The 25,201-nt window shown below is 36.4% G+C and overlaps 4 protein-coding genes across 5 annotated transcripts in view; 2 read left to right on the top strand and 2 right to left on the bottom strand.

Moving 5' to 3' along the window:
* The window catches only part of LOC120335366 (uncharacterized), a 118,074-nt gene extending 97,833 nt beyond the window's left edge, over positions 1 to 20,241 (top strand). Inside the window, exons 2-5 of the mRNA XM_039402862.2 lie at positions 16,794 to 16,952; positions 17,350 to 17,625; positions 18,393 to 18,578; positions 20,005 to 20,241. Of these exons, the coding sequence (XP_039258796.2) occupies positions 16,883 to 16,952; positions 17,350 to 17,625; positions 18,393 to 18,578; positions 20,005 to 20,207 (735 nt within the window). The 5' untranslated portion in view covers positions 16,794 to 16,882 and the 3' untranslated portion in view covers positions 20,208 to 20,241. The remainder of the gene's footprint in view (positions 1 to 16,793; positions 16,953 to 17,349; positions 17,626 to 18,392; positions 18,579 to 20,004) is intronic.
* On the top strand, positions 8 to 5,382 carry LOC120336517 (splicing factor 3B subunit 1-like). Its single transcript, XM_039404209.2, has one exon. It carries the CDS (start codon positions 109 to 111, stop codon positions 4,147 to 4,149), a length of 4,041 nt encoding a protein of 1,346 aa, XP_039260143.2. The 5' UTR covers positions 8 to 108; the 3' UTR covers positions 4,150 to 5,382.
* On the bottom strand, positions 6,266 to 16,068 carry LOC120336518 (phospholipase A-2-activating protein-like). Its single transcript, XM_039404210.2, has 14 exons — positions 15,611 to 16,068; positions 15,000 to 15,193; positions 14,263 to 14,364; positions 13,790 to 13,933; positions 13,196 to 13,363; positions 12,705 to 12,820; positions 12,257 to 12,449; positions 11,720 to 11,854; positions 9,780 to 10,016; positions 9,136 to 9,201; positions 8,538 to 8,697; positions 7,966 to 8,108; positions 7,663 to 7,803; positions 6,266 to 7,433 (listed from the first exon to the last, which is right to left on the bottom strand). Exons 1-14 carry the CDS (start codon positions 15,748 to 15,750, stop codon positions 6,748 to 6,750), a joined length of 2,625 nt encoding a protein of 874 aa, XP_039260144.2. The 5' UTR covers positions 15,751 to 16,068; the 3' UTR covers positions 6,266 to 6,747.
* Positions 20,242 to 20,647: 406 nt separating the features above from the next.
* LOC120335364 (uncharacterized) lies at positions 20,648 to 25,190 on the bottom strand. Of its 2 annotated transcripts, XM_078120370.1 has the most exons (5): positions 24,948 to 25,190; positions 24,756 to 24,874; positions 22,691 to 22,885; positions 21,640 to 21,729; positions 20,648 to 21,501 (listed from the first exon to the last, which is right to left on the bottom strand). In XM_078120370.1, exons 1-5 carry the CDS (start codon positions 25,021 to 25,023, stop codon positions 21,070 to 21,072), a joined length of 912 nt encoding a protein of 303 aa, XP_077976496.1. In that variant the 5' UTR covers positions 25,024 to 25,190; the 3' UTR covers positions 20,648 to 21,069. The 2 variants fall into 2 exon arrangements, with proteins under 2 accessions (XP_077976496.1, XP_077976499.1); XM_078120373.1 differs by lacking the exons at positions 24,756 to 24,874; positions 24,948 to 25,190 and adding an exon at positions 23,045 to 23,740.
* Positions 25,191 to 25,201: the final 11 nt, after the last annotated feature.

Raw genomic sequence — 25,201 nt, 5'->3', positions numbered from 1 at the left:
ATCGAAAACTAATAAAGTGCTAATAACTTATTGCTTTTTATCTTTTAGAATAATATAAAACACTAAAAAATATAGTATTAAAGGTATTCAAATACACGTTGCCTCGAAATGGCAACAAAGGATGATTATGTGTCTGAGATTGAGGCGATCCAAAAAAGGAAAGTTGCATTGAGCAAGAATGAAGATGAGGGTTCCCCTGAACAACCAACAGATGGTGAAGCTCGAGTTGGACTCGGTCAAGAAGGTCATTATGATCAGGAGATCTATGGCGGTTCGAATAGTAAATTTGCAGGATATGTAACATCCATCGCTCCAAATGAACAAGAGGATGATGATGAAGTTGAAGATGTGAATGCCGCTTTACTGGGAAAACGACAGACATACACTGCTCCTGCAGCTGTTCTTAACGATATCCCACAGAGTGATGAATCTTATGACCCTTTTGCAGAAACTAGAGCACAACCTATTCTAAACAGGGAAGACCAATATAGAAGACAAAGGTTACAAAGAGCTATATCTCCTGCACGTCATGATCCTTTTGCTGATGGTGGTAAAACACCTGATCCTCAATTGGCGCAGTACAAAGATGTTATGACACACCAAGCTCTTACTAAAGAAGAACGGGAAATTAGATCGAAAATTAGTGAAAAGCTGAAGTCTGGTGATGTCCATGTAAATGGAAATGCTAAAGCTGTTCAACCTAACGCTGCACCTGCTCAAAGAGAAAGAAAGAGGCGATGGGATGCAACTCCAACCCCTGATGCACCAAAAAAACGAATGACATGGGACCAGGCTGATGCTTCCACTCCTGGACATGCACCAACACCATTGCGATGGGATGAAACACCTGGCAGACCAAAAGGTGGCGAAACACCTGGAGCAATGGTAACACCAGGACAAAGTACCAGAATGTGGGATGCCACACCTGGTCATGCTACTCCAGGTGCTACAACTCCTGGACATGCAACCCCAGGCATCGGTGGTACACCGAGTGCAAGTGTAAGGAAAAACAGATGGGATGAAACTCCCAAAACGGAAAGAGAAACCCCTGGCAGAAATATTGGATGGGCTGAAACACCAAGAGCTGATCATGGAGACGAATCTGAGAGAATTCCTGGTGGTACCAGCAAGAGAAAATCAAGATGGGATTTGACACCAGCTGCTGCCACACCGGGAAGTCAAACACCGGGGTCTGCTACTCCAGTTTTTACCCCTGGTGGAACTCCAAGCGCATTCACCCCAAAATCAGGAATGGGAACACCAGGCTCTTTAGGAACACCCTCACTCTTTACCCCTTCAGGTGTCACACCCATGGGTACAAAAGCAATGGCTATGGCTACTCCAACTCCTGGTCATTTGATGTCCATGACACCTGAGCAACTTCAAGCATGGAGGTGGGAACGGGAAATTGATGAAAGAAATCGCCCACTATCTGATGAAGAGCTTGACGGAATGTTCCCTGAAGGTTACAAAGTTTTGCAACCACCAGCTGGTTATGTTCCTATTCGTACACCTGCAAGAAAAATTACTGCAACTCCAACCCCAATGGGAGGATCCACTGGGTTTCATATCCAGGTTGAAGACAAGTCGATGAAAGGAATTACTGATCAGCCGACTGGGAATCTGCCATTCTTGAAACCTGATGATATTCAGTATTTTGACAAACTACTTGTTGAAGTAGATGAATCAACATTGAGTTTAGAGGAACAAAAAGAAAGAAAAATAATGAAACTTCTACTCAAAATCAAAAATGGCACGCCGCCAATGAGAAAAAGTGCACTGCGTCAGATAACAGACAAGTCTCGGGAATTTGGTGCAGGACCTTTGTTCAATCAAATTTTGCCATTGCTCATGTCACCCACTCTTGAAGATCAAGAGCGTCATCTTCTCGTTAAAGTCATCGACAGGATTCTTTACAAGTTGGACGATATGGTTCGGCCATATGTACATAAAATTCTTGTCGTCATTGAACCACTTCTGATTGATGAAGACTATTATGCCAGAGTGGAGGGACGTGAGATTATTTCAAATTTGGCAAAAGCAGCTGGACTTGCTACTATGATTTCCGTAATGAGACCTGATATTGACAACATGGATGAATATGTGCGTAATACGACTGCAAGAGCCTTTGCTGTTGTCGCATCTGCCCTTGGAATTCCCTCCCTGCTTCCCTTTCTGAAAGCCGTTTGCAGGAGTAAAAAATCCTGGCAGGCACGTCACACTGGAATCAAGATTACACAACAGATTGCTATTTTGATGGGTTGTGCCATTCTCCCACATTTGAGAAACTTAGTTGAAATTATCGAGCATGGTTTGGAAGATGAACAACAGAAAGTAAGAACCATCACTGCCCTTGCTTTGGCTGCGTTAGCTGAAGCTGCAACACCTTATGGTATCGAATCCTTTGACAGTGTGCTGAAACCTCTCTGGAAAGGTATCAGAACTCATAGAGGAAAAGGTTTGGCAGCTTTTTTAAAGGCTATTGGGTACCTCATTCCACTTATGGATGCCGAGTATGCAAATTACTACACTCGTGAAGTAATGTTGATCCTGATTCGAGAGTTTCAGTCACCTGATGAAGAAATGAAGAAAATTGTACTTAAAGTGGTGAAGCAATGTTGTGGAACGGATGGTGTTGAACCCCAGTACATTAAAAATGAAATTCTGCCTCCCTTTTTCAAGCATTTTTGGAACCAGAGAATGGCTCTCGATCGACGTAATTACAGACAATTAGTTGACACAACAGTTGAAATTGCAAACAAAGTCGGTTCAGCTGAAATGGTGCAACGGATTGTGGATGATCTTAAAGATGAAAATGAACAATACAGAAAGATGGTTATGGAAACAATAGACAAAATTTTGGTGAATCTCGGTTCAGCAGATATTGATCACAGACTTGAGGAGCAATTGATTGATGGTATACTGTATGCATTCCAGGAACAGACAACAGAAGACATTGTGATGTTGAATGGTTTTGGTACTGTGGTCAACACCCTGGGTAAAAGAGTAAAACCGTACCTTCCACAGATTTGTGGTACTGTTTTGTGGCGACTCAATAACAAATCAGCGAAAGTTCGACAACAGGCAGCAGATTTAATTTCTCGTATTTCTATAGTGATGCGGACATGTCAAGAAGAAAAATTAATGGGCCATCTTGGAGTTGTGCTTTATGAGTACCTTGGTGAAGAATATCCAGAAGTGTTGGGTTCAATCCTCGGAGCTTTGAAGTCTATTGTTAATGTGATTGGTATGCATAAAATGACTCCACCGATTAAAGATCTTCTACCACGTCTCACACCGATTTTGAAAAATCGTCATGAAAAAGTACAGGAAAATTGTATAGATTTGGTGGGCCGTATTGCTGACAGAGGCGCTGAATATGTAAGTGCTCGAGAGTGGATGAGAATTTGTTTTGAACTATTGGAATTGTTGAAAGCACATAAGAAATCAATTCGTCGTGCAACTGTCAACACTTTTGGTTACATTGCAAAAGCCATTGGTCCACACGATGTTCTTGCAACACTTTTAAATAATCTTAAAGTTCAAGAAAGACAGAATCGTGTTTGTACCACAGTGGCTATCGCTATTGTTGCCGAAACCTGCTCTCCGTTCACTGTTTTGCCTGCCCTGATGAATGAGTATCGTGTACCGGAACTGAACGTACAAAATGGCGTTCTCAAAGCATTGTCATTCCTTTTTGAATATATTGGAGAAATGGGAAAAGATTATATCTACGCAGTGTCTACACTTCTGGAAGATGCTCTAATGGAACGTGATCTAGTTCACCGACAGATAGCGTCAGCAGCAATAGGACATATGTCACTTGGTGTGTATGGTTTTGGTTGCGAGGACGCACTTAATCATCTTCTCAACTATGTATGGCCGAATATTTTTGAAACATCACCTCACGTTATCCAGGCTGTCATGTCTGCTATAGATGGAATGAGGATTGCTCTTGGACCAGCAAGGTTGTTGCAGTACTGTCTGCAAGGACTATTCCATCCCGCTAGGAAAGTTCGTGATGTGTATTGGAAAGTATACAACAGCATATACATCGGAGCACAGGACAGTTTGGTGCCGTCATATCCTCGTTTTTATAATGACGAGAAAAATCAGTATCTTCGTTATGAACTTGACTATGTTTTGTAGTGACTCTATACATACAATGTAGAACTGAAAAACAAACAGATTCACAATATTGGTTGAATTTTTGTACAACCTTAAAGGTCATGGTCATAAACAGGTCATAAACAGGTCATAAACTGTTGCATGGTCGTTAAATACTTTGAAGGCAAAAGTTGGAAGTCAGTGGCATACTAAAAATGTATGAATTTTCTGTCTCATTGAATCCTAACTGATATGATGTGAATATTTTCAATGCAAAAAAACTTCCCCAAAAATAGGCAATTTTTCCTGAACTTTAAAAACATTAATTCAGTTTGATAATTATTTCAGGCATAACTAAACTTTAGCCTCTCTGATAAATGTTCCTAGCAAGTTTTCGATCATGTAACATTCAGAGTTTAACAATACATACCCTATTTTCAAGTTGCGCCATCATCTGGAGAATTGTGTCATATCACAGATATTTCTTTCAAAGCTAACCACAATTCACTGTACAAAGTTCTTTAAAAAAAAAAATTTGATGTTATTTATTCAAATCATCAAACAATTAGTGTATTTTCCTTGGTAAATTATTTGAGCATTTCTTAATTTAAGAATGTGGTGATTATCTATCATAAGTGGGTTCAGGAATGATGTCGAGCTTTTAGATTTTTACATGTACATATTTTTTAATCTTTGTTTTGTTGAGTACCAAATATTTCTGGAGTAGTGATAACTGACAAAAATAATTTTCAGATTCTTGGTTTACATATTTACTGGATTTTTTTTATGTATGGAACTGAAAATGATTTTTACAAATATTTTTGGCGTTGGTGAATGTCTCTTACCAAACAAATTCGCTTTGATAGGTTTACAGTTTGTGGGAGTGTTTTTGAGAACTGTCATAAGTCTCCAGAAAAGAAGACTTAAATTTTTTTGTATTGGTATTGTATTAGAATTTCAATCATTTTTGAACTACATCACAGTGAATTAAGCTAAATTATATTTAGGGCATAATAATGGCTTTATATTTGGTGATTTCACTCATTTTTTTCATCATAATAGGTTTGCTAAATTAATCTTTGGTTTATGACTGCTCTGCAGTGACTGGTTTGATGAATTATATGGCGACCCAATACGTATCTTCGACCAAACAATATTAATGGACAGTTCTACTGCCGAATTAGATTTCAATCCCAATCAATGCGACTTTAGTCGCATCTCGTTGTCTGCTTAATAGTCCCTCTGGAAGATAAATAATAAAATGTACAGTTGGAACTTTGTATTGTTATTTATTGATGGAAAAGAAGAAAGATTTGGTGCTAGGAAAAGAGATTAAAAGTAGGCTAGGCTACATCAGTCAATGTGATACTGGTTAAGGTTGATGAAACGTAAAAAAATGAGCTGAGGAACTGGAGCCTTAGGCACACATTCTTCAACCGGGCTGTGTATTCACATCTTATGCTCTGCTTTTCATAATGCATTACTCAAAACAGGCCTTGGAATTAGGTAATTAAGAGTACATCAATCATGCAACACTGGTTAGATTAATGAAATTAACTACTGAGCTACAGTGCCAGGACTTCGTGGACAGGCCTTTTAACAACGCTTACTTTTACACAAGTGGATTATGCAGATTGCGTGCCAAATGTCAAAGCCAAATTTGGGAAAGAGTGTTACTGATTAAAATTTGATAATCATAGGTACCATGAGCAAAGACTTTCTCTAGTCCCATTCACCATGACTACTACTGAGTAAATTACCATTAATTAATTTGCTTTGTCGGCTAAAAGGATGTTTTCTCTTAGAAGACCAGGATAGAAGTGTTCTAAGAGTCTTTGAAGGGGAACACGGATCATGAATGAAATTTTAAGAACCACTGATCTAACCCCACTTGATACTTCATATTTTAGAAATCGATCAACATGACCTAAGGGAATGTATCATACACCAGTTAGGTGTGGAATTTATAGCAACAGCAAATATCTAACCAGACCAAGAACCACCATTTTGACACGAATCACACTTAATTTGATTGCCTGTCACGATTTGTAACACCGATTCAACATGGAAGTTCAAGTGGTATTTTGCCTAACAAACACTTAAATACATATCCCTCAAATTCCAATCTACCTGCATTTGGTCAATAATAAACAAGTGAAACAGTGAACAAAAATATTTATTTGAACTAAATCATGGAACATGCAAATGTGCCACCAAATAGAATTGGTACAATTAAAACATTTGCTAAATTTTATACTGATTTTGTAAAATTAGTATCAACAAAAGGTGTGTCTAAACGTAACAAATATTCAGTTACAATCAAAATTTAATAACTGCAGAATATTTAATGTAAGAAATAACCGGTTTTGATATTCGAAAAAACAAAAATGTTAGAATACCTCAATTTGAAAATATAATTCCCTAGAACGCTACAAGAGATTTTCAATTGCAAATCAATCTAATATATCCTCACTTTATATCTATAAAAAATGAATATTTTTCTGTTTCAACTTTTTGAGTCATGCATGACACACTTTATTTCTGGCTCAAAGAATTGTTTGCAGTTTGGGGAAAATCTTCTCGACCAGTTCTCACACTGATTCACTCTTTTACAAATGCATGAACCTTCTAATTAATTTGTTAATCCACGAATAGCAACACTGATAGTGATTTTGTACATTCATAAATCTTTGGAACCGATGAATACAATGCCCCAGTAGTTTCAACAACTTTTTCTGCACCGAGATCATTAGCGTCTTTTATAAATCTATCATCTCCAGTTAGTAGGGTTCCCAAGCAAACTAAATATCTGAAAATAGCTTCAGGATCCGAAGTATGTTCCCCAGCAACCAGATGAACAATAGCAATCTCGACACACGATGATCGTACTGCATCGCACAATTTCTCCACAATCGGTGAAAGTTTTTTATTTTTTGTTGAACTATTTGACACCAACACGGCGAAATTTAGAAGTAATGTAGCAGCAGCAATTTGGACATTTTTATTCCCATAGAAAGGTGCCTTATTTTCATCAAGGCCGCTAGTAAATCCTGCAGACAGAGCTTGGAAAATGTCTTTATAACCAGCTGTTAGGAATGCTGAACCATCAGGTGATTCAAATAAATTGCATAATGTTCGAAGACTTAGAAGCCTGTTTGCATTGACGTGTTTTTCATTTCCAGTGGCTGAGATGAGAAGGCACAACATTTCCAAAAGTTTCTGAGGTCGGACGTCTTCATCATTTGCTCCAGTGCACAATATCCGACAAGACTCCTCTTGTCGCAAACATGTCAAGCGTAAAATATCCAACGCGGGAAACATATTTTCTGAAAGAAGTATATTTAAATACGAATTAAACCTAAGTTTAAATTTTTGTGCATATTGACGTCTGCTTTTGCTTGAAAACAATAAGTTGTTATTTATTCCCATAATGGATTGGGCTGGTAATGTGGCCAGCCACGTTAACCACAATGGCTCTCTTCTTTTCCTGAAATTATTTACAAAATACTCATCCACATAAAACTTATTTAGAAAATATTGTATGTTTCAACTTGCCTGCGGGCCAGCTCAATACTTTCCAAAGCACATCTAAATTTGATGGTTTCAATTTATAATCAGGCAAAGTGAGCGATTTCAAACATTCCAGATCAGCTTCTAACAATTCTCCACATTTTTCAGAAAATGATTTCAGTTTCCCTGGAAAAGTAGGAAATTTTTTCATTATGTTATGGAATATAGTCAACCTTGAATATATATATACGATTGAAAAGCCAATTTGGCAATTTTACCAAGAAAAATGCCTTGAATGATTCCATATCTATCTCAAAATGAGACGTAAAAACGTTGGGCTGATCTTACCTAATATTGCATCTATATTTGCATTGTCAAAAGTAATGAATCCTTCCTTTGGAAAATATTCCTTCACTGTTTCAATTTGTCGAGGTTTGAAATTAACCACAACATTATCTGAAGTATCCATTTCTTCATCTCCCGGTATATACCTGAAATTGTTAATATTAACAGATCAAATAGCTTGTCCGCATATCTATAAGGAATATATCTATATTATCAATATCTTGTGCATTGTCTAATTACTAGGTGATTTACTGACAGTATTGGCACGAATTTAAGTTTAGTGGCAATAGCTAGAGTTGTCTAATACTCTAACGAAAGAATAAATAGTACGTTTTGTAGTATTTTGCAACCAGCATCACAAATATCAAGTAATAAAAAGATATCAATGACCAAAAATGTATACAATGTATCAGTAAAAGTTAATCGTAAAGCTTTCTATCATCAATTTTGAAAAATCAATTTAAAATCAAAATTGAAATCAATTTTTGAAAAATTATTCAAGTCAGTTCAAGTCATTTACAGTTTTACATTTGTTATGCAATTCTTCCATTTTAACTTTGAAGTGAGAATCTGACCTGTTAGGATTGATCATAGGGTCTGCTGCTGCACCACCCCCTAATTTCACATCACTTTCTCCACTTTCCGGTACATATCTACCACCTCCTGTAAATGGGTCTTCACCAGTGCCATTCATTGCAGGGGAATTTGAATTTTCTGCAACATAACGACCACTGCCTGTATATAAAAATCATTTTTTTACAATGTGGCAACTCAGTGGAAAGAAACACTACTTACATAACACCATCAAAACGAAGTTGATTTTAAGAACACTGATCGCTTTATTTCCTCATTTGTGCTCTCGATTAAAAGAAAAAAAAACTAAACACATCCGATGGAGATAATCATGTTTTTAAAATATAGTCCCCTGAATTTTTATACACAAGATTCCATGCCTTTAGAGAACGAGCAGATTACAGATTACTTTTAGAAATCAATAAAATGAAATCTATTAAATAAGTTTCTGTGTGCATAATTAGTGACAATAGACTTTTAGTGTGGCATATGACTTGTATATACAGAGGAAAAGTGGTTATATCATGCTGCATAACATTCAACTCATGGAAATTATTTGAGTGAAAAAAGATAGAAAGTATAGAAAAGCAAATCACGAACCAGTATATGGATCCTGTCCTCCAACTACATTAGACTCTGTATCACCAGGCACATATCTTGTACCACCTGATAACAGGAATGGTGAAATATTTAGAAGGTTGGATGCAATATAACGCCATGTCTTGTGTTTGAAATGAGCCAGGTAAATTCATACATATCTCTATCAATTTTCAAAAAATGCCACGATATGTTAAAAACTTCAAAATAGAGGTTGTTGGTGTTTTTGTAAGCAAATAAAATTAATAACAGCAAGAATATCATGTATAAAAATTTGATAAAACTGTTCAATATCAGCACAAGACTTCAAGACGTAGGTGTCTGTCGTAGTTAACAAATAAACTGGTTATGGATACTTTTTCTATCACGAATTATTAAACTCATACATTCAAAATGAGATTGCACAGAATTATGCTCAGACTACTTTTTTGCTGCAGTGTATGCAAGTTTTTAGAAATATTTAAGAATTGGAAACCACTAGTCCATCGAAGATCGATCATCTCTAATTATAAATTAAATAAATATACCTACTCTAAATATAAAGTGCAATGTTATCCTAATTCTGGAAAAATGGAATAGAGAATACATTATTTTGCATATCACTTTGTGCTTTTGACTCCATAAAGAACCACAATGAAAAATTATACCTGTGAACGGATCATAGGCTGCAGGTGCTCTTGGTTCTTTTCCACTTTTACTCCTTGCCTCCTTCGTATTATCCATAATAAAGGTGCAAACTTGATCAAGAAAATCTTGACTCAGTTCATTATCATCTATGAATTGTTGAGCAGCCATCCATGGATCTTCATCAAGATTGTAAGGTAGTTTTAGAGTAGGAGCACCTTCCTGTATATCAACGTCGAACACAAAATCATATTCTCTGCCTGAAAATGTAAAGAAACTGAAAATAACTTTTTTGTTATGAAATATTTATTTCATTGAAATAAAAACCCCAAAGGTCTGCCTGTTACTATTAAAAAATTTCTATTTCCAAATAGCAACACAGAGTACAAATTCTGAAACCCCAGAGTCACGTCAGAGTCCTGAATCCTCAGGTGATTACGCAATAATTTGCTTTTTCACTGAGATGACTCAAGTCACATGACGTCTTTGAAAAAACTGACTTGAGTAGAGTCAATGACTCTGAGTCTCCCAAACACTGCCAAAATCCAAAATGAGTGGTTGCAAAGTATGGATAAAAAAAAAAAATTAATAATGGGAACGCAATGACCAATCTTGCAGCAACACAACTCATTGATAGTCCAATATTATCAACACCTAACACAGTCACACTCACAACATATGTGAACTTACAGTATAGTACAGTGGTTCTTAAACTTTTTGATCCGCGCCCCCCTTTGAAAAATTTTACAAACTCCGCGCCCCCCTCGTTTTGCTTTAAAAAAATGCTTTTGTGATAGACAAGTTGTTATATATTAAGATGGCGCTATTACTGAGTGTTGGTCTCATAGCGTCAATGCTCAGATTGTTTAGGCATGAAACGCTTCGGAGTACAACTTCGCCATTCACTGTCGTATGTATAAAGCCCAAATAGTGGTTGGTCATCATACATTCTCGTTTTCCCGCCCAGTTTGCAATACTTGGCAAAGTCAAACTAATTATTAAGTAAAACTAAACAAGCAATAAACCTATGCTTTAATGTATTTTCTGCTTAAACGTTTACATAAGACACGTAAAATTTCAATCAATTGTTGTCCCTAAGGCGTTGGCGATTGCATTTTGTTTAAATCTCCATTGTTTACGTCAGCGTCATCGCGTGTTATTCAAGCCCTAAAAATCTTGATTTCGGTGTTTATTCTTCTTAAATCCGAAATTTCCCTTGACATATTCTTGAGCAGCGAAGACGATTATGATTACTTTTTTTGTTCTCGAATGGAACCATGACACCTCTGAGGAAAAAGAGTCAGTTTTTATTATAATCATCAGCGACGAGATGCTAAAAATAGAATAAAGAAGTGAATCCGTAAGACCGTAACTAAAAATTTCTTTATTGTAAATGTGACATTATAGAATACTTTTAGATAGCTAATAGGTTTATTTTGTTGTGAGTTGCCGCAACCGCGAGTTACCTTGGACAGAAATAAATCAAAATAGAGAGACATTTTAAATTATTGTAGTTATTACGAGACAGAAAAATTTATTACAACACAAAAAAGCTGGTATTTTTAATGAACGCGGAGACCGTTTCAGGAGCCAATACATTTCAATTTCCGATTCCATCTTGTGACTTCTCGCGCCCCCCCCCCCCCCCCCCTGTGAGCATCTCGCGCACCCCAGTTTAAGTACCCCTGATATAGTATGTATATGTCATATAAGGATTACATAGGATTCTTCACATATATTTCTCCATAGAGAGGGAAGCCAAAAGGTGGTTAAGTTATATGGTGAATGACTGACTTCTTGACCAGTTGCCAGTCCTGCTTTAGTATGAAAACAAATAACCATTTACCATATACTTCCAAAACCATATACTATTTGGACAAAGGAAGCTGTAACAGACCAGCAATAATGTAATCCTTTCTTTTGTTCAAAAAAGGTTCAAACCATGAAAACATCAATATCTAACCATTATATGCTTTCTTAGTGTTCTTTGCACTGACAACATCTCCAACTTTTGTCCACTGAGCGGAAGATTGATTCCATTGATGAGCTTCCACTTTGTCATTATTTCTAACCATGATAACTTGACCATCTTTAGTACCTTTGATACAAAAAATTGAAGGGGTTATGAAACCACATACCAGGATTGAATAATACCAGTATATATTATCAACATGTGCGTAGTTGTTAGAGCATTGGAACCAATTATGTTGGCGTTGCTTGTGAAAGATCTTTGGTTCAATGTTCGGACCCCATGCGCTCCACCTCAACCATGATGTACCAAAATTGGGTAGGCTATGCAGAACAGAAAGATTCTGGTTCTTTCAAACCTATCTTTCCACCTATTTAGTAAAATCAAATTTGTTAACAATGTACCGGTAGTTTAATTTGATTATCACTCCTAAATTGACTTTATGGCCAAATATATGTGACATTTCCATAGAATAAGATGCATGCAGAATGAGGATCCAAGTTTTAAAAGGTAGACAGCAAAATCTAATACCTGGGATTTGAAGAGCTGATATATCTTTAATATTTTTCTCGTCAATATCACTGATTCCGTCATCAGATTTTTTCAAGCTTTCAGACAGTTCAATTTCATAAGCAGCAGTATTTGCTTCAGATGCGATTCGAGATTCAATTCTGCTAAATACTCTCATGGTACTATCACTTAGAGCTATCACAAGATCCTCATTCTATAAGAAAAACAAAAAGGAATAGAAATAAGTCTTAGCGTAAAAGTAATGCTAAAGGGAACATAGTACGAAACACTAAATAAAAATGTATTGCTGGAAAAGATAAATCAATGTAATGGTAACATAGAAATTGAATCAATAATTTCAAGAAAATATTTGGACATTTTTGGAAATACTTTCAACATATCTATACAGTACATTGAGTATATAGTATATAAATAGTATATATACACTCAAAAATTTAATACTGCTAACCCCAAGTACAGTGATATCCCAAGCACTCTGTGCAGGTAATGGTATACTTTGGATTGCGTCTTTTTTCTCTAAATTCCACACTCTTACAGAACGATCTTCCCCACCAGTGACAAATTCTGAAAAACAATATAAATAGTAAGAGTACTATGTTAAGAATACAAGTCAGGAATAGGATTTACATATTTATCCCGTGGTGAGGAATGCCGATAAGCGTAACGGCTTAACTATATGGTGAACCACGGCCTCTTGTCCTATTACCATTTCAAGTCAGGTATGGAACTAGATAGTTATTTGTTTTTCGAGAGCATGGACTTGATAGTGGAGTCCAGCAATCCTCTCGCACCATCCCTGCAGGCTGCATGGGATTCAAACCTGCGAACCCACGCAGAGTAATCAGAGGTGCGGTGGCAAGCGTATTCAAAACGCTTAGCACAATGAACCACACTGCCACGCCCTCACTGTGAGGTTATTGAAATATAGAAATAACGAACCATTCCCTCCAGGCAACATAGCAATTGAGTAAATGAAGCTTGTATGACCATAGTACACTTGTAAACACTCTCCTGTAGTTGTCCATCTTCTCACCGTGGCATCATTTGCACAGGATAAAAACTGGCAAGCTGATACCATTGCCAGTCCTCGAACGCAGTCCTCATGGCCTATATTTATACAAAAAATAAAATATATTTTAATTAAACTGGGTCACATTCAACAAAAAAGATCTAGAAGTAGATTTGGAAATGGAGAAAATTTATGATAAACAGTAATTGGATTGGTTTTCCATTTTGCAGAATAGTTTTCAGAAATGAAATGTCAGGCCTTTGTGGTTTCACAGTGAGACTTCAATTTTTCAAAATGATCAATTTTCAAACTATTCTGCATCATACCAGGAATCTAAAATTGAAAATTCTGAATACAATTTATTCCAAATTGATCCACACAGACACACAAAACTTCAACACTTAGGTTACATAAATATCAAGTTTTGTATATGAAAAAGACCTGGATGATAATGTGGTCATGAATTACTGATTACTGTAGTAAACTTGCATCTTTATACCACTAGTGTCCCACGACCTGCCTACCTGTAAATGTATGAACACATTTTCCTGCTTTCCACAATTTAATAGTTTTGTCGGCTGAGCCTGTAACCATAACACCTTGCTGCAATAAGAGAGCAGCCCAAACTGATGCAGTGTGACCTTGCAATGTTAATACATTGTTTCCATCTGCAAAAATTACCATACATCACACATAAATACCAAGATATGTCAGACAAATATGTCAGATTACCTTCAAAAACAGTCATAGAAATATAAGCTTGGATCAAACCTTAAAACATACAGCACATTTGAGTACACAACACTGTGTACATGCATCATCAATTCAATAAGATGAAATGAGCAAGAACTTCTAAATTTGGCTTGCTAACTTAAACTTGCATGTTGAAGAAAAAAATTCTATAATTATTGAATTCACCAAAATTTTACTATTTTCATACTAATTGATATATTCCTTCTACATTATCTTTTGCAAAAGAAAAATTTGAGTTACTCACCAATATTCCCACTTTCATCTTTTTTATAAACCCAAACACGAGCTGTCTTATCCCAAGATCCACTGATGAGCATGTGGAATTTACCAACAGAGAGTGTGCACACTATGAAGAAGATAAAAAACATGAGAGGTTGCAGATGTTATAATGATGAACAGAGATAAAACAATGCCACAGATGAAAGACAATTTAGGACATTGAATGCCACCATACACTAGGTAAACAATTTTGGGGTGATATATCTAGATCATTTTGAAACATCTTCACAATCTATTTGGGCCTATAACTGAATAAAATTCTGAGACCATTTCAGATCAGTCGCAATTTGCCTATGGTTGCATATATTAGATCAAGTTATATTAAACAAAGCCAGGGATGTGTAAAACAAATAAAATATTTGAATTCATTCAAAATAAATTATATTCAATATTTTAAATTCTTGTTTTCGTAAAGAAATAATTCTGAATACTCCTCTTGGAAATAGTCTCAAAGTATGACAAATAAAGCCACTGTTTATTTGAAACTTTCCTGCAAAACTAACTCATTGTAAATAAAACCATTCTATGCATTCTTAGTTGAACATGACAAAATTTGGAACCTATCAATATCCTATATTCGAGAACGCATCCGAAATAGTATATCCATATCCCAGTGCTGGTTGCCTAGAACTTCTAAAGAGTCAGTAAAGAAAAGAATTGAAAAAAATAATTATTTCAGAGTTCAATAATAGGAAATTGTACCATTATCTGTGTGGCCCTTCATCTCAAATACTGCCTTAGTTGATGATGGACGAAAGGCCCTGATAATCTTATCACTTGATCCTGTGAATATAAGTCCTTCAAGATGATCTTCCGATGGTGCTACAGCAGCAATGCATGATACAAAATTTGTGTGATCTTCGAATGCTTGAGCTTGATGATATCCTTTTCCATCGCTTTGAAAAAAGTTATTTGCGATCAGAGAAGGTACAATAAATAAAAGATTTTATCATCCAAATACAATTTGAAAAACCTTGTTTAATGAATCAATATATATATATATTTTACATTCATTTTAAACTCGACAACTGTCAAACATTAAATGTTTTAAATTCTCAATGGAGCAATATACCTCACTATTCAATATCAAAACAGTTCAAGTTTCATGACTTAAACAAGATAATCATTAGATTAGTTAAGGGCAGTTTTCTGCTATCCACTTCAATTTCTGAATTTGGTTTCAAGTTAATTGTCGGTGCTAAACACAATTAAAAAAATGGGCTGTCATTATGTTACTTCATTTAAAATGGTTATGTTTACTCCCCAAAAATGTGAACGATATCTTATTCTAGTCAGGTTTCTAGGTTACTTACCTGTCTTGCTCCCAGAGCCTGGCGGTGAAGTCCCGTGATCCTGATAAAATTCCCAACGATGAAAACGGGGAAGGCTGAACCCCCCTAACATCAGAATTATGGCCATATATCGAACAGGAGTATTTGTACATAGATGCCATATTGTCTACTCCACTGAGGAATATATGACGCCCTAAAACTATGTTTTTAATGCTTTGTCTTGTGTCGATAGACGGATAGACGGAAGATTAATCAGCGCCAGAACTGCAGAACACAACTTATACTTCAGCAATCCTTGCTCGTTTGTGTTTTGAACTTATAATGACGCATCATAGATACATTTGCTGATTCACGTCACGCAACAAAGAACGAACGAAGCGAATCGGCACTTTGCTTATCGCGTTGATCATGCAAAGTATAAATGAATACCGACGGTGAATTGTCTGCACATGTCTCATCGAGAAAAAAAGTTCAAGAGAATCAACCAATACTACTTTTTTTGTTGGAGTCTAAATAACAAGTTGTCGGTGACGTAACAATTAAAAATCTTATCATCCTGGGACACCTTGTAAATGAGAGCCTATCTTCAGCAGGCGGTCCTGGACTGTGATGATTCTGTGGTATTATGAAGGTTTATTTAATTGTATTTTTATAGTAGATGTACGGGAATCAGTAGCAAATCAGTAGCTTTAGAAAGTGTTTGCAGTAGAACCCGAAATATGATTGAGAATTAGATTTAGAATAAAAAACATGACAACAGTAGCGATGGGAAATTGACGGGTAAGAAACTACGGAAGACCCAAATTAAATAGCTAAATTAGGTGCACGATTGATTACTTTATAGAGTGTCAGTCAACCACATATTGACTGAGAGATGGGAAATAGCACGTACGTAAGAAGTAATACACCGCCGAAAGTGCTTTTAAGAAACCAGTCTGTAGTCACATGTATAAGATGAAACCGTAGCAGTAGACTCTAACTACCGTAGTTTATATTACGGTCCAGCTGGAAATGTCGACTTGAGAGCTTAGTCCGTAAAAGCCTATTATTCCCGGACATCCTCAACGTTAGAGTCTGCGAAACGCTGACAATCGCAGAATCGGTATTAGCTTGTTTCTTTTTTCAACATGCTGAAAATACCCAATAACGAAACATCTTGTTCGCAAACTCAATGATTGTGTCCATAAAAATGCTTACTATTACAGCATAATAATGTAATATTAATAGTATATGAACCTCAGTCCGTAAAGACTCGAAAATTTCGTCGACAGATGTTCATACATACATCTCATAATGTCTTCAGGTTGTAAAAAATGCTTGAGCAATGGTATCATCATCCCAAAGAATGTGAATTCTCCGTTAGGTCAGTTTATTTCATGATTTGCACAATAGAATCTTAATACACGATAGATAATATTTAATAATTAATATCCATGTCCATTTGACCATGTTGGCTTCAATTTTATACACGGGGTGTGATATCGGCTCAGCTATGCTTTTAATTATATTTAAAATGAGTCTAGTTTTACCAATTTAAATAGGAAAAGGTTATGTGCATTTACGTAGGTCGTAGTAGCAAACTACTACTATTCTCAAACTGCACTTACACAAAAGCAATCCCTAAACCCATTTACTACTTTCGTATCGATTCTCTGTGGATTCCTATTGTTGGTATGATCGAGCATACCAAGTAAGAATAAAAGGCAGTTGACACATCAACACGTATGCATTATGCAATTGTATTTATGTTTCATATTCAGATTATTGGAGCACCATCTGCCCATACGCCCCGCCAGTAGCCCCTGGCATATCAGTTGCAATTGCCAAGAAAACGCAGCCAATGCCAGGAATGGCAAATTATGATGACTCTGATCACGATACCATGTGTGGCAATCGAATGCACAGATGCCCGTCAGGTCTATTCCGAGCCAAAGCATTTTGCGCTAACCAACAAGCAATGGTGGATAGCTTGCGAGAAAAGGTGGAAAGATACAGGAGCGAAATCGAACTTACAATTAAAAAAGAAATAACTACAGGTTTATGATTTTCCATGCTCACATGTTTATATAAACGAAATTGATTGCGTGAATATTGGAAAAAACAGATTTTTTTATTTAAAACACTATAAATGAATATTCATTGTGACGCCATAGTGTATTCGTAAAAAGTATTATGCCGTCATAAATGAGAGTTTCAAATCCACGAAATCGTAGTAATAAACGAATATATTTGAAAATTACTCGAATTGACACATTCCCAACCCCAAGAGTGTGCTAGTACAGGGGTCCTCAAACTATTCGGGTTGTGGAGCCCGTTAGGAGATTGACTATTATTTACGGAGTTCCATAATAAATTTATAAAAACAACTAACAAAAAAATGTTTATTCACCGAATAATGTTCTTGAGTAAACTAAAATTACTTTATTTAATGACCCGGATCTCTTGTATTTAAAAATATTCAATATTTCAATAAGTAAACGAATAGCTCGCGGAGCCCCTAGTTTTCTCTCGTGGAGCTCCTGGTTTTTTCTTGCGGAGCTATGGGGCTCCGTATGGAGCATTTTGAGAACCTATGTGCTAGTAGGCATGACGTAACAACACTAGGACCTAAGTTCATTATGTCTTTTGGTTACTTGGCTATTGCATAGGACTTTCGAAATAAAATTTCAAAAACCCGATGTCGGGTATCAAACTTATCAAGAGAAATTCCAAGCACCTTATTTCGATTGAATTATTCATTTATTAATTTTACTTGGATTGATTGGTATTGTTCAAATTTTATTAGGTCAAATTTCATTAACAGAGACGTCAAGTTCGAATACCTTCATCAGATATAAAAGTAAGAAAAAGCGAGGATTTAAAATACGTGGTTCGAAAAGCGACGTAGGCGGTGATATGAAGCTTTGTAATGACCAATTGGGACAGGAGAAACCGAATATTATAGAAAAAAATTCAGAACCCGATAAAGCGCAAGGAGATCTAGCAAGAGGTAATGATTACTATTCTCGTATATTAAGAAACTTTATAAACAAAGATGATGATCTATAGCTAATGGTAAATTAAAACTGTCCTTAATTGTCTCACAACTTTTGTAGAAGGTTGAACCCGATCAAAAGGGACATAGGATAGGATTTACATATTTATGGTGATTCATACATGGCCAACACGTCGGCCAACATGGCCAACACGTCGATCGACCGGTCGACTGATGTTGAGTGAATTAATGAAAGACCCCAAAAAAATCGCCTTGAACCAGTTGTGTGTTTTAAAACAGGAAGAATACAGTACTGTACATGCGAAAAATACAATATACACATACAGTAGTATTTGATTCTGGGCAAGCTCAATAGCGCATATTGTTACCTAACGTCCTAACAAATGCAAGTTTTGCCGCTGCCGAGGTTTAAAAATGAAGTGCCGAATATCGCGTGTCTTGACTGACAAACGATCCTACAATAATTACTGCAGTATGCGAAAGTTATTGTCTCCCTCCAAAAGTAGTGAGATCAATTTCAGTCGCAATGGTAGCAGGGGCATCACAATGCGCAATTTTTTCTAGTTCCAAGCGAGCGAAGAATTGGTAATTGTAAATTAGATACTGTCTGAGAAGTCATGTAACATTCATGGTTTGAGAATATTTATTTTTTTGCTGTTTAGATTATACATGAATACTTGGCAAGGTTTCTTAAAGAATTTTCAACACGTACGGCTAAAAATCTGAATTGTATGATTTAAAAAAATCTTAAATAAATGATGAAACATTTACTCCGGGTTCAATTAAATAATCAAATCAACAACTTAAATGGAACAAAAAAATAAAAAATTTGTGTCGATTTTATCAAGAATCCGCCCAAAAAGCCTGTTTATTGGCAGTGGTGGAATTTTTTATGCTTGTGTGCAGTTATCTGTGTATTCATTACCCATTCGTCTTTGTGCAGGACCCTATTACCGATCAGTCGATCGCGAGCTATTTTAAAGATTTTAGTCGATCGCGGTCGAAGGCAGGTTGGCCACCCCTGATATATGGTATCAACAATTCCTACTCCCCACACACCCGCCATATGTTGCCTTTGCCCTACTAGAGCAGGAACGTAGCCTAAATTTCTTACACTGGAAGGCGGACGATAAATTTTTAAACGCGCAACCTTCTTTGCATGGTAACCTGTTATAATACGGGTTGGTGGAAGTTTTTCTCGTCATGGCTCTAGTTAACAGACTTATATATTAAAGCTGTTCCTATTTTCATATTGCTAAAAGAAACAAGACAAAACTGAAATTCGACTAACTACCAAAACGGTTTAATGAAAAGTATCTATATGCTATGTTTTTAAACTAGTAGTGATCCGACAAAGTCGCTTGGCGCCTGCCAGTGAAAACGGTATGTTATGAAATTAATGTCACATCCATACTTCCAGCGCGGATGGAATTGGATATTGCAATCAAATATTCGAAAACTGAAAACAGTGACGCTGATAAATGTGACACGAAATCGAAGAAATCTCGAAATAAACTCCGATCAAAGGCTTGGAAGCTAAAGAACGATGCAGATGACCAGAACTTGGTAACCCCAATATCAGTACCAAGCTTTAACGCACGGATGGGATTATTCGAAAAATAAATATTTATATACTTAATACAACGACTTATCCATCCGATTTGCGGACGTACGCGGCTGGCGTACAGGCGCGCGGTCGTCAGTATGTTAAAATGTAAAATATAGATATGTTGTTCATCATTTTCATTTAATTCTGCATTTAAATAAAAGACTATTAATAGAAAGACCAGTTCAATTCTGAAAAAAGGTGAAAAAACTTAATAGTGCAAATCGTCATAAGGCGAAACAGTTCACCACAAAGCCGAAACACGCACGCTCAGTGTGTGCCGTGTAACCTGAAATTTCAGCTACCCGTAAATATGATAAATTATTTCAGCTTACAATCCATTCGAAATAGTAGATTCATTCCTATTTATTTATTATAACTGAAAAATACGCGCAGCCCTGCCATATTATGGTTCTCGCAAGTCTTTTCAGATGTCAATAAAGACAAAATGGAGATCACTTGAAACGTGTTTGTTTATTATAACAAGCAAATATAACACGAAAAATTTCATAAAAAGTGCAACAAAAAGCATGAATTTGAATGATGAAATTTATTATTCTTGGTGTATGAGAAAGTTCTTCGTGAAAATATTGCGAAAATACAGATAGCGAGATAAGATATATAAAGAAACTGAAAAAATTCATGAAATCCAGCACTAGTTCAAGGTGTTCTGTTACACAATAGATCAAGAAGTTAGATCCCAGACAGAGCAAGATGTATGACGGATACAGAAGGTTGGTAACATAGTACCTCAGGTCAGAGTCCTGAAACTAGGTTAACCCTTCCCATTCAATATTATGAACTATGTGAAAAACAGAGATCACATGAAGGCTACTGAACATGCAAATTTAAATATGACACAATAAAGTACTATCAATTTCAGCTAGCAATTAACTTAAGTTCAAGAGCATCAAGCGTTTGTTGAACTTGTTTTATACATGCTTTTCGCTTTGACCGCACATTTTCATCTCCAAAAGATTCAATACAGTCCAACTTCAATAAAAGTTTTGTCAATTGCTCTTCTAAAGTTAGATATTTCTTATCCTTCGATGTCACTTCAATTACGTCGACTTGTGTACCAACAGTCCTTGCTTCATCAGCTATTTTTTGTATAGATTCCAGAGCAGCAGTAATTCTCGGATCAACCCACTGTTCTTTGGGTTTTGGCGCAGGTGGCTTAGGTTGAGTGTATGTGTCACCCTGCTCAGTATAAGAAGTGCTCGGCTGTGCTGCTTGAGCTGTAGGTTGTGGTTGGGGCATTGGCATTCCAGCTTGAACAGGAGTCGACATGGTTGGTTCTGGGCTGGGATGCTGAAATTAAAAATATATTGCTGTTTTATAAATAAATTATTTTCGATTACATGAGCATTCAAATTTAGCAAAAGATATTTACTTTTTAGATAACTATACAAAAATAATATTGTAAATAATTTTAAAATTATTACTCACCTGTGGTTGAGTTACATGATTTTGCATTCTTGGTTGCCTCTGAACTGGCCTGGCTGTACCCTGTTGCACATTTATAGGCACTTCTCTTGCCTGAAACAAAAATAGAGATGATTAATATTTAGTAAAAGCACTCTGCATGCATGGAAGCTACATCAAAGCAGTATAAGGCAAATGGATTTGTTTGATATTTAATGAAATTTGCATGTGATGAAAATGCGCCGTGATTGCCAGCTTGCTCTGAAGAATGATGATTGGCCAGCTTGCTCAAACCAAGATGCATCACACTCTCCTCCAGTACCTGATTTGATGACAAGGGGACTTTACTCGCTTGAGCTGTTGATGTGTTAGCAACTTTTATTGGTATTACTCTTCGTGGTGCGGGTGCAACTCTTTCCTTGTGCTTTGCCATTTCCTCATCATGTGACATTGAACGGCTAATAACAACCTTCTCAGACTTTTCACATGTATTCGGGTCTGTGTCTTCCATCAAATTTGAAGACTTATCAATCAAAGGCGAATCTTGTTTCATTTCCAATTTTTGATTTCCTTCGCATTCATTCTGCTCCTCCTCAATCTGTGATTCCAAGCATGATGGTTGCACATACGACATTGGGATTGGTGTTGTGTGATCATCCGATACTCTGAGAGATGTTTGTTTTCGAATGGTGGGGGTCTTCATTTTAGGTTGAGGACTTTTATCCTTAGCATCTTCTATCTCCTCAGGTATACTGTCATCAAGAGAATCATATGGCATCGGTATTGGGGTGGTGTGATCGTCAGACACAATTAAAGATGTTTGTTTCCGAACCACTGGGCGCTTTGATGTTTCTGCCAAATTCTGTGATTCAGTTTCCTGTGGTGATTCCAAGACATCCGTTTTTGAGTTGCACTCATCAGCCACTTTATTTTCGATTGGAGTATCTAATACTGCCATTTCTTTTGGCATTTTCTCAATATCCACATTACTTTGCAAATAACTAGGTGGCGAAACATATTCACCGTGTTCCTTTAAAGGGACATGTCGAACTGGAATTTCAGTAAGATTTCTTACCATTTCAGCAGACCGGTGCATTTCGTTGTTCACAGGCGCTGTTGTATCTCTGTGTTGTTGACTATGAGAAACACCACTCGGTTGTGGTATAGGCATCTGCTGAAACTGACGCTGATATTGCTGTGCAGTTGGCTCATGTTGAACAGGTACTTGTATGCGTTTGGGTTGCTTATTTTGTTGAGGCAGTTGATTGTTCTGATAACGATAAAATTAATTCTAAATTGTAATACTGCACTTAAGAAGGAATTTAATAAAAATTCTTAGAAAATGGAACCTACTGTTTTAACCCTCGCCGATACCGATAAAGACGAAATAGGTTAATAAAAACTCATATACATAAATAGGTATATTTACCGTAAAAGGGCTTTCGTCCTCGTCTTCAAAATAGCGATTAATAAATTGAGGCCGTTTCATTTCAAACATGTCAAAGTATCTGGGAAAGGCGAGCATCTGTCTCGAATAAATTTAAACTACGCTAGCGAAGGATTCAAATAATAAAATAGTCGGCAGTCATCTCCCACGAGATATAAACCAGGCTTGGGCTATTCCAGAAATCTCCTGTAATTTCGCGCAAACAATCGAGTCTATGACGCTGTCAATTCGAGACAGTACTAGAGGTTTCGCAAATCAGACGAGAGAAAATAAATCGAGAGAATTCTAGAAAGCAACGCGACACGAGACAACGATGGATATAGTCATGGACTAATCGAGCTCACACGTTAATAACAAAACTATAACGCAAGCGTTATTTTCACTCGGAATACGATATCATTGCGTGACGAAGTCGCACATGCCAACTGTTTTTAATGATGTACCTTCCAGAGAAACGGAGCTCCGTTACTAAGCGAGAAAATGAATGATAAAATGCATACCTATTAAATACCGTGCGGCGGAATATCGGAATTCATTACTCGAGCTTATTCTTATCATCGTCTCTTATTCTAGAAGGTAAAGCGACAGCTGCAGTAACCACACTCGCAACGCAAGAATTTTTTGCAAGCTCCCAATATACAAATTATCTTAATATTATACATCAGTGAAAATAGAATTAGATATTCATATGTTTATTGAATGAAAAAGTTTCTTTCCTCCCTAACAATAACGCCAATTACTATAAGCTTAGATAACACTAACACATATCAATAGTAAAAAATCATAGTGTTAATTGACTTAGTCATTGAAATAAGATTAGATTGTAAAGATTATGCATCTCTGAAATTTTATCCTCACAATCTTATGTTACATTTTACATCAGTTGCCATCAACTACTCTAATAAAAGTACTATGATTATTATGTTAGGACTTACATATTTATCCTGGGGAGGAAAAAATCTTTAATAAAAGACGATTTAATCATATAAAAAACCACGGCCAACCGTCAATTACAAGTCCATGTTTCGTATGGCATCAGTTAGACAGTTATTTGTTTCAGATGCAAGGCTTGATGGTAGAGGAAGCCGTTACCGACCAGCGCTTATGTGAACCATTCTATGGCACCGAGGAGTCTCTCGCTTATAATTGTGTCTCATCGAATTCAAACGAGTGCAGGATAATCAGAGATGCGGTGACGAGCGTATTTCCAATGCTTAGTTCGATGCGCCACACCGCCGAGCTCGGAGAAAATTTACAATCTAATTTTCTGGCTCTAGGGTTTACTCTGACACAGAGAATGAGAATGCAAGTTGAAAATGAGTATGAATATGTCATGTTCCAATTCCACACTAACATTGACTCCAAATTAACTGGTCATTCGCTCAAAGTGCTCTGTTAATTGTGTTATTCATATCTACTTGGTTTCAAGATTCAGCCATGCAATTATTTTCAATAAACATCATTACTGAATGTATGCATATGACATAGAATGAAACCCTGAAGCCAAAATTTATTTAATAAAGGAAGACACAAGTAATAATTTCCAGTCTGGAAGTGAAAAAGTTTACATAAACTATATCAATTTCTAAAAAAATGAATGTTTATCAAAGCATTGAATTTTCTAATTTTAACAAAACTGAGACTGAGTATCAAGAAAAATTTTATGATCAATCTAATTACATGAAATACCCACCTGATGCGGATAAGAGCTTTGGTGTTTTGGAGGCCTTGGATCCTGCCATGTAGTTGTTTGGTTTCTATGATCAATGAAAAAGGGCCATCCTGTTGCCTCGTCAATCCTCATTTCCCATCCTGATTCAAAACATTATCAAAGCTCAGGACCAGGAAATTTATGGTCAACATTAATAGAAAATTAAGGACATACCTGGAGGAAGTGGATCCATTGATATGTTTGGAGGTGGAGGGGGGTAGTAATTATTAGTCGGATGTGGATACGACATTTTTTTCGTCTGTTTGTACCTAGATATTGAGCTATTCACAGTGTGGTTCAGGCAAATATTGAGTCACTGCAGTGCAGGGTTGGTTAGTACTTCACTATCATTTGTGTTATTGATGAAGGTATATCCAATCAATTTAATGATGGAATGCTTATAAAAGCTAAAAATTATTACTACCCTA

Source organism: Styela clava, chromosome 2, assembly GCF_964204865.1.
Source record: "Styela clava chromosome 2, kaStyClav1.hap1.2, whole genome shotgun sequence".
In the NCBI taxonomy this organism is placed as follows: domain Eukaryota; kingdom Metazoa; phylum Chordata; class Ascidiacea; order Stolidobranchia; family Styelidae; genus Styela; species Styela clava.
Note: the sequence above shows the minus strand (reverse complement) of the source record. Positions and strands in the feature narration are given on the sequence as shown.

Excerpts from the sequence above, each read along its gene's own strand:
- LOC120336518 (XM_039404210.2), bottom strand. The coding sequence starts at position 15,750 with ATGGCATCTATGTACAAATACTCCTGTTCGATATATGGCCATAATTCT. Across the intron at positions 10,017-11,719 it reads CACTAAGAAAGCATATAATG|GCAGAGAATATGATTTTGTG; the intron begins GTTAGATATTGA and ends TTACATTTTCAG. Across the intron at positions 9,202-9,779 it reads AGCCTATGATCCGTTCACAG|GTGGTACAAGATATGTGCCT; the intron begins GTATAATTTTTC and ends TCCTGTTATCAG.
- LOC120336517 (XM_039404209.2), top strand. The coding sequence starts at position 109 with ATGGCAACAAAGGATGATTATGTGTCTGAGATTGAGGCGATCCAAAAA.
- LOC120335364 (XM_078120370.1), bottom strand. The coding sequence starts at position 25,023 with ATGTCGTATCCACATCCGACTAATAATTACTACCCCCCTCCACCTCCA. Across the intron at positions 24,875-24,947 it reads AATGGATCCACTTCCTCCAG|GATGGGAAATGAGGATTGAC; the intron begins GTATGTCCTTAA and ends GTTTTGAATCAG. Across the intron at positions 22,886-24,755 it reads AAAGCTCTTATCCGCATCAG|AACAATCAACTGCCTCAACA; the intron begins GTGGGTATTTCA and ends TATCGTTATCAG.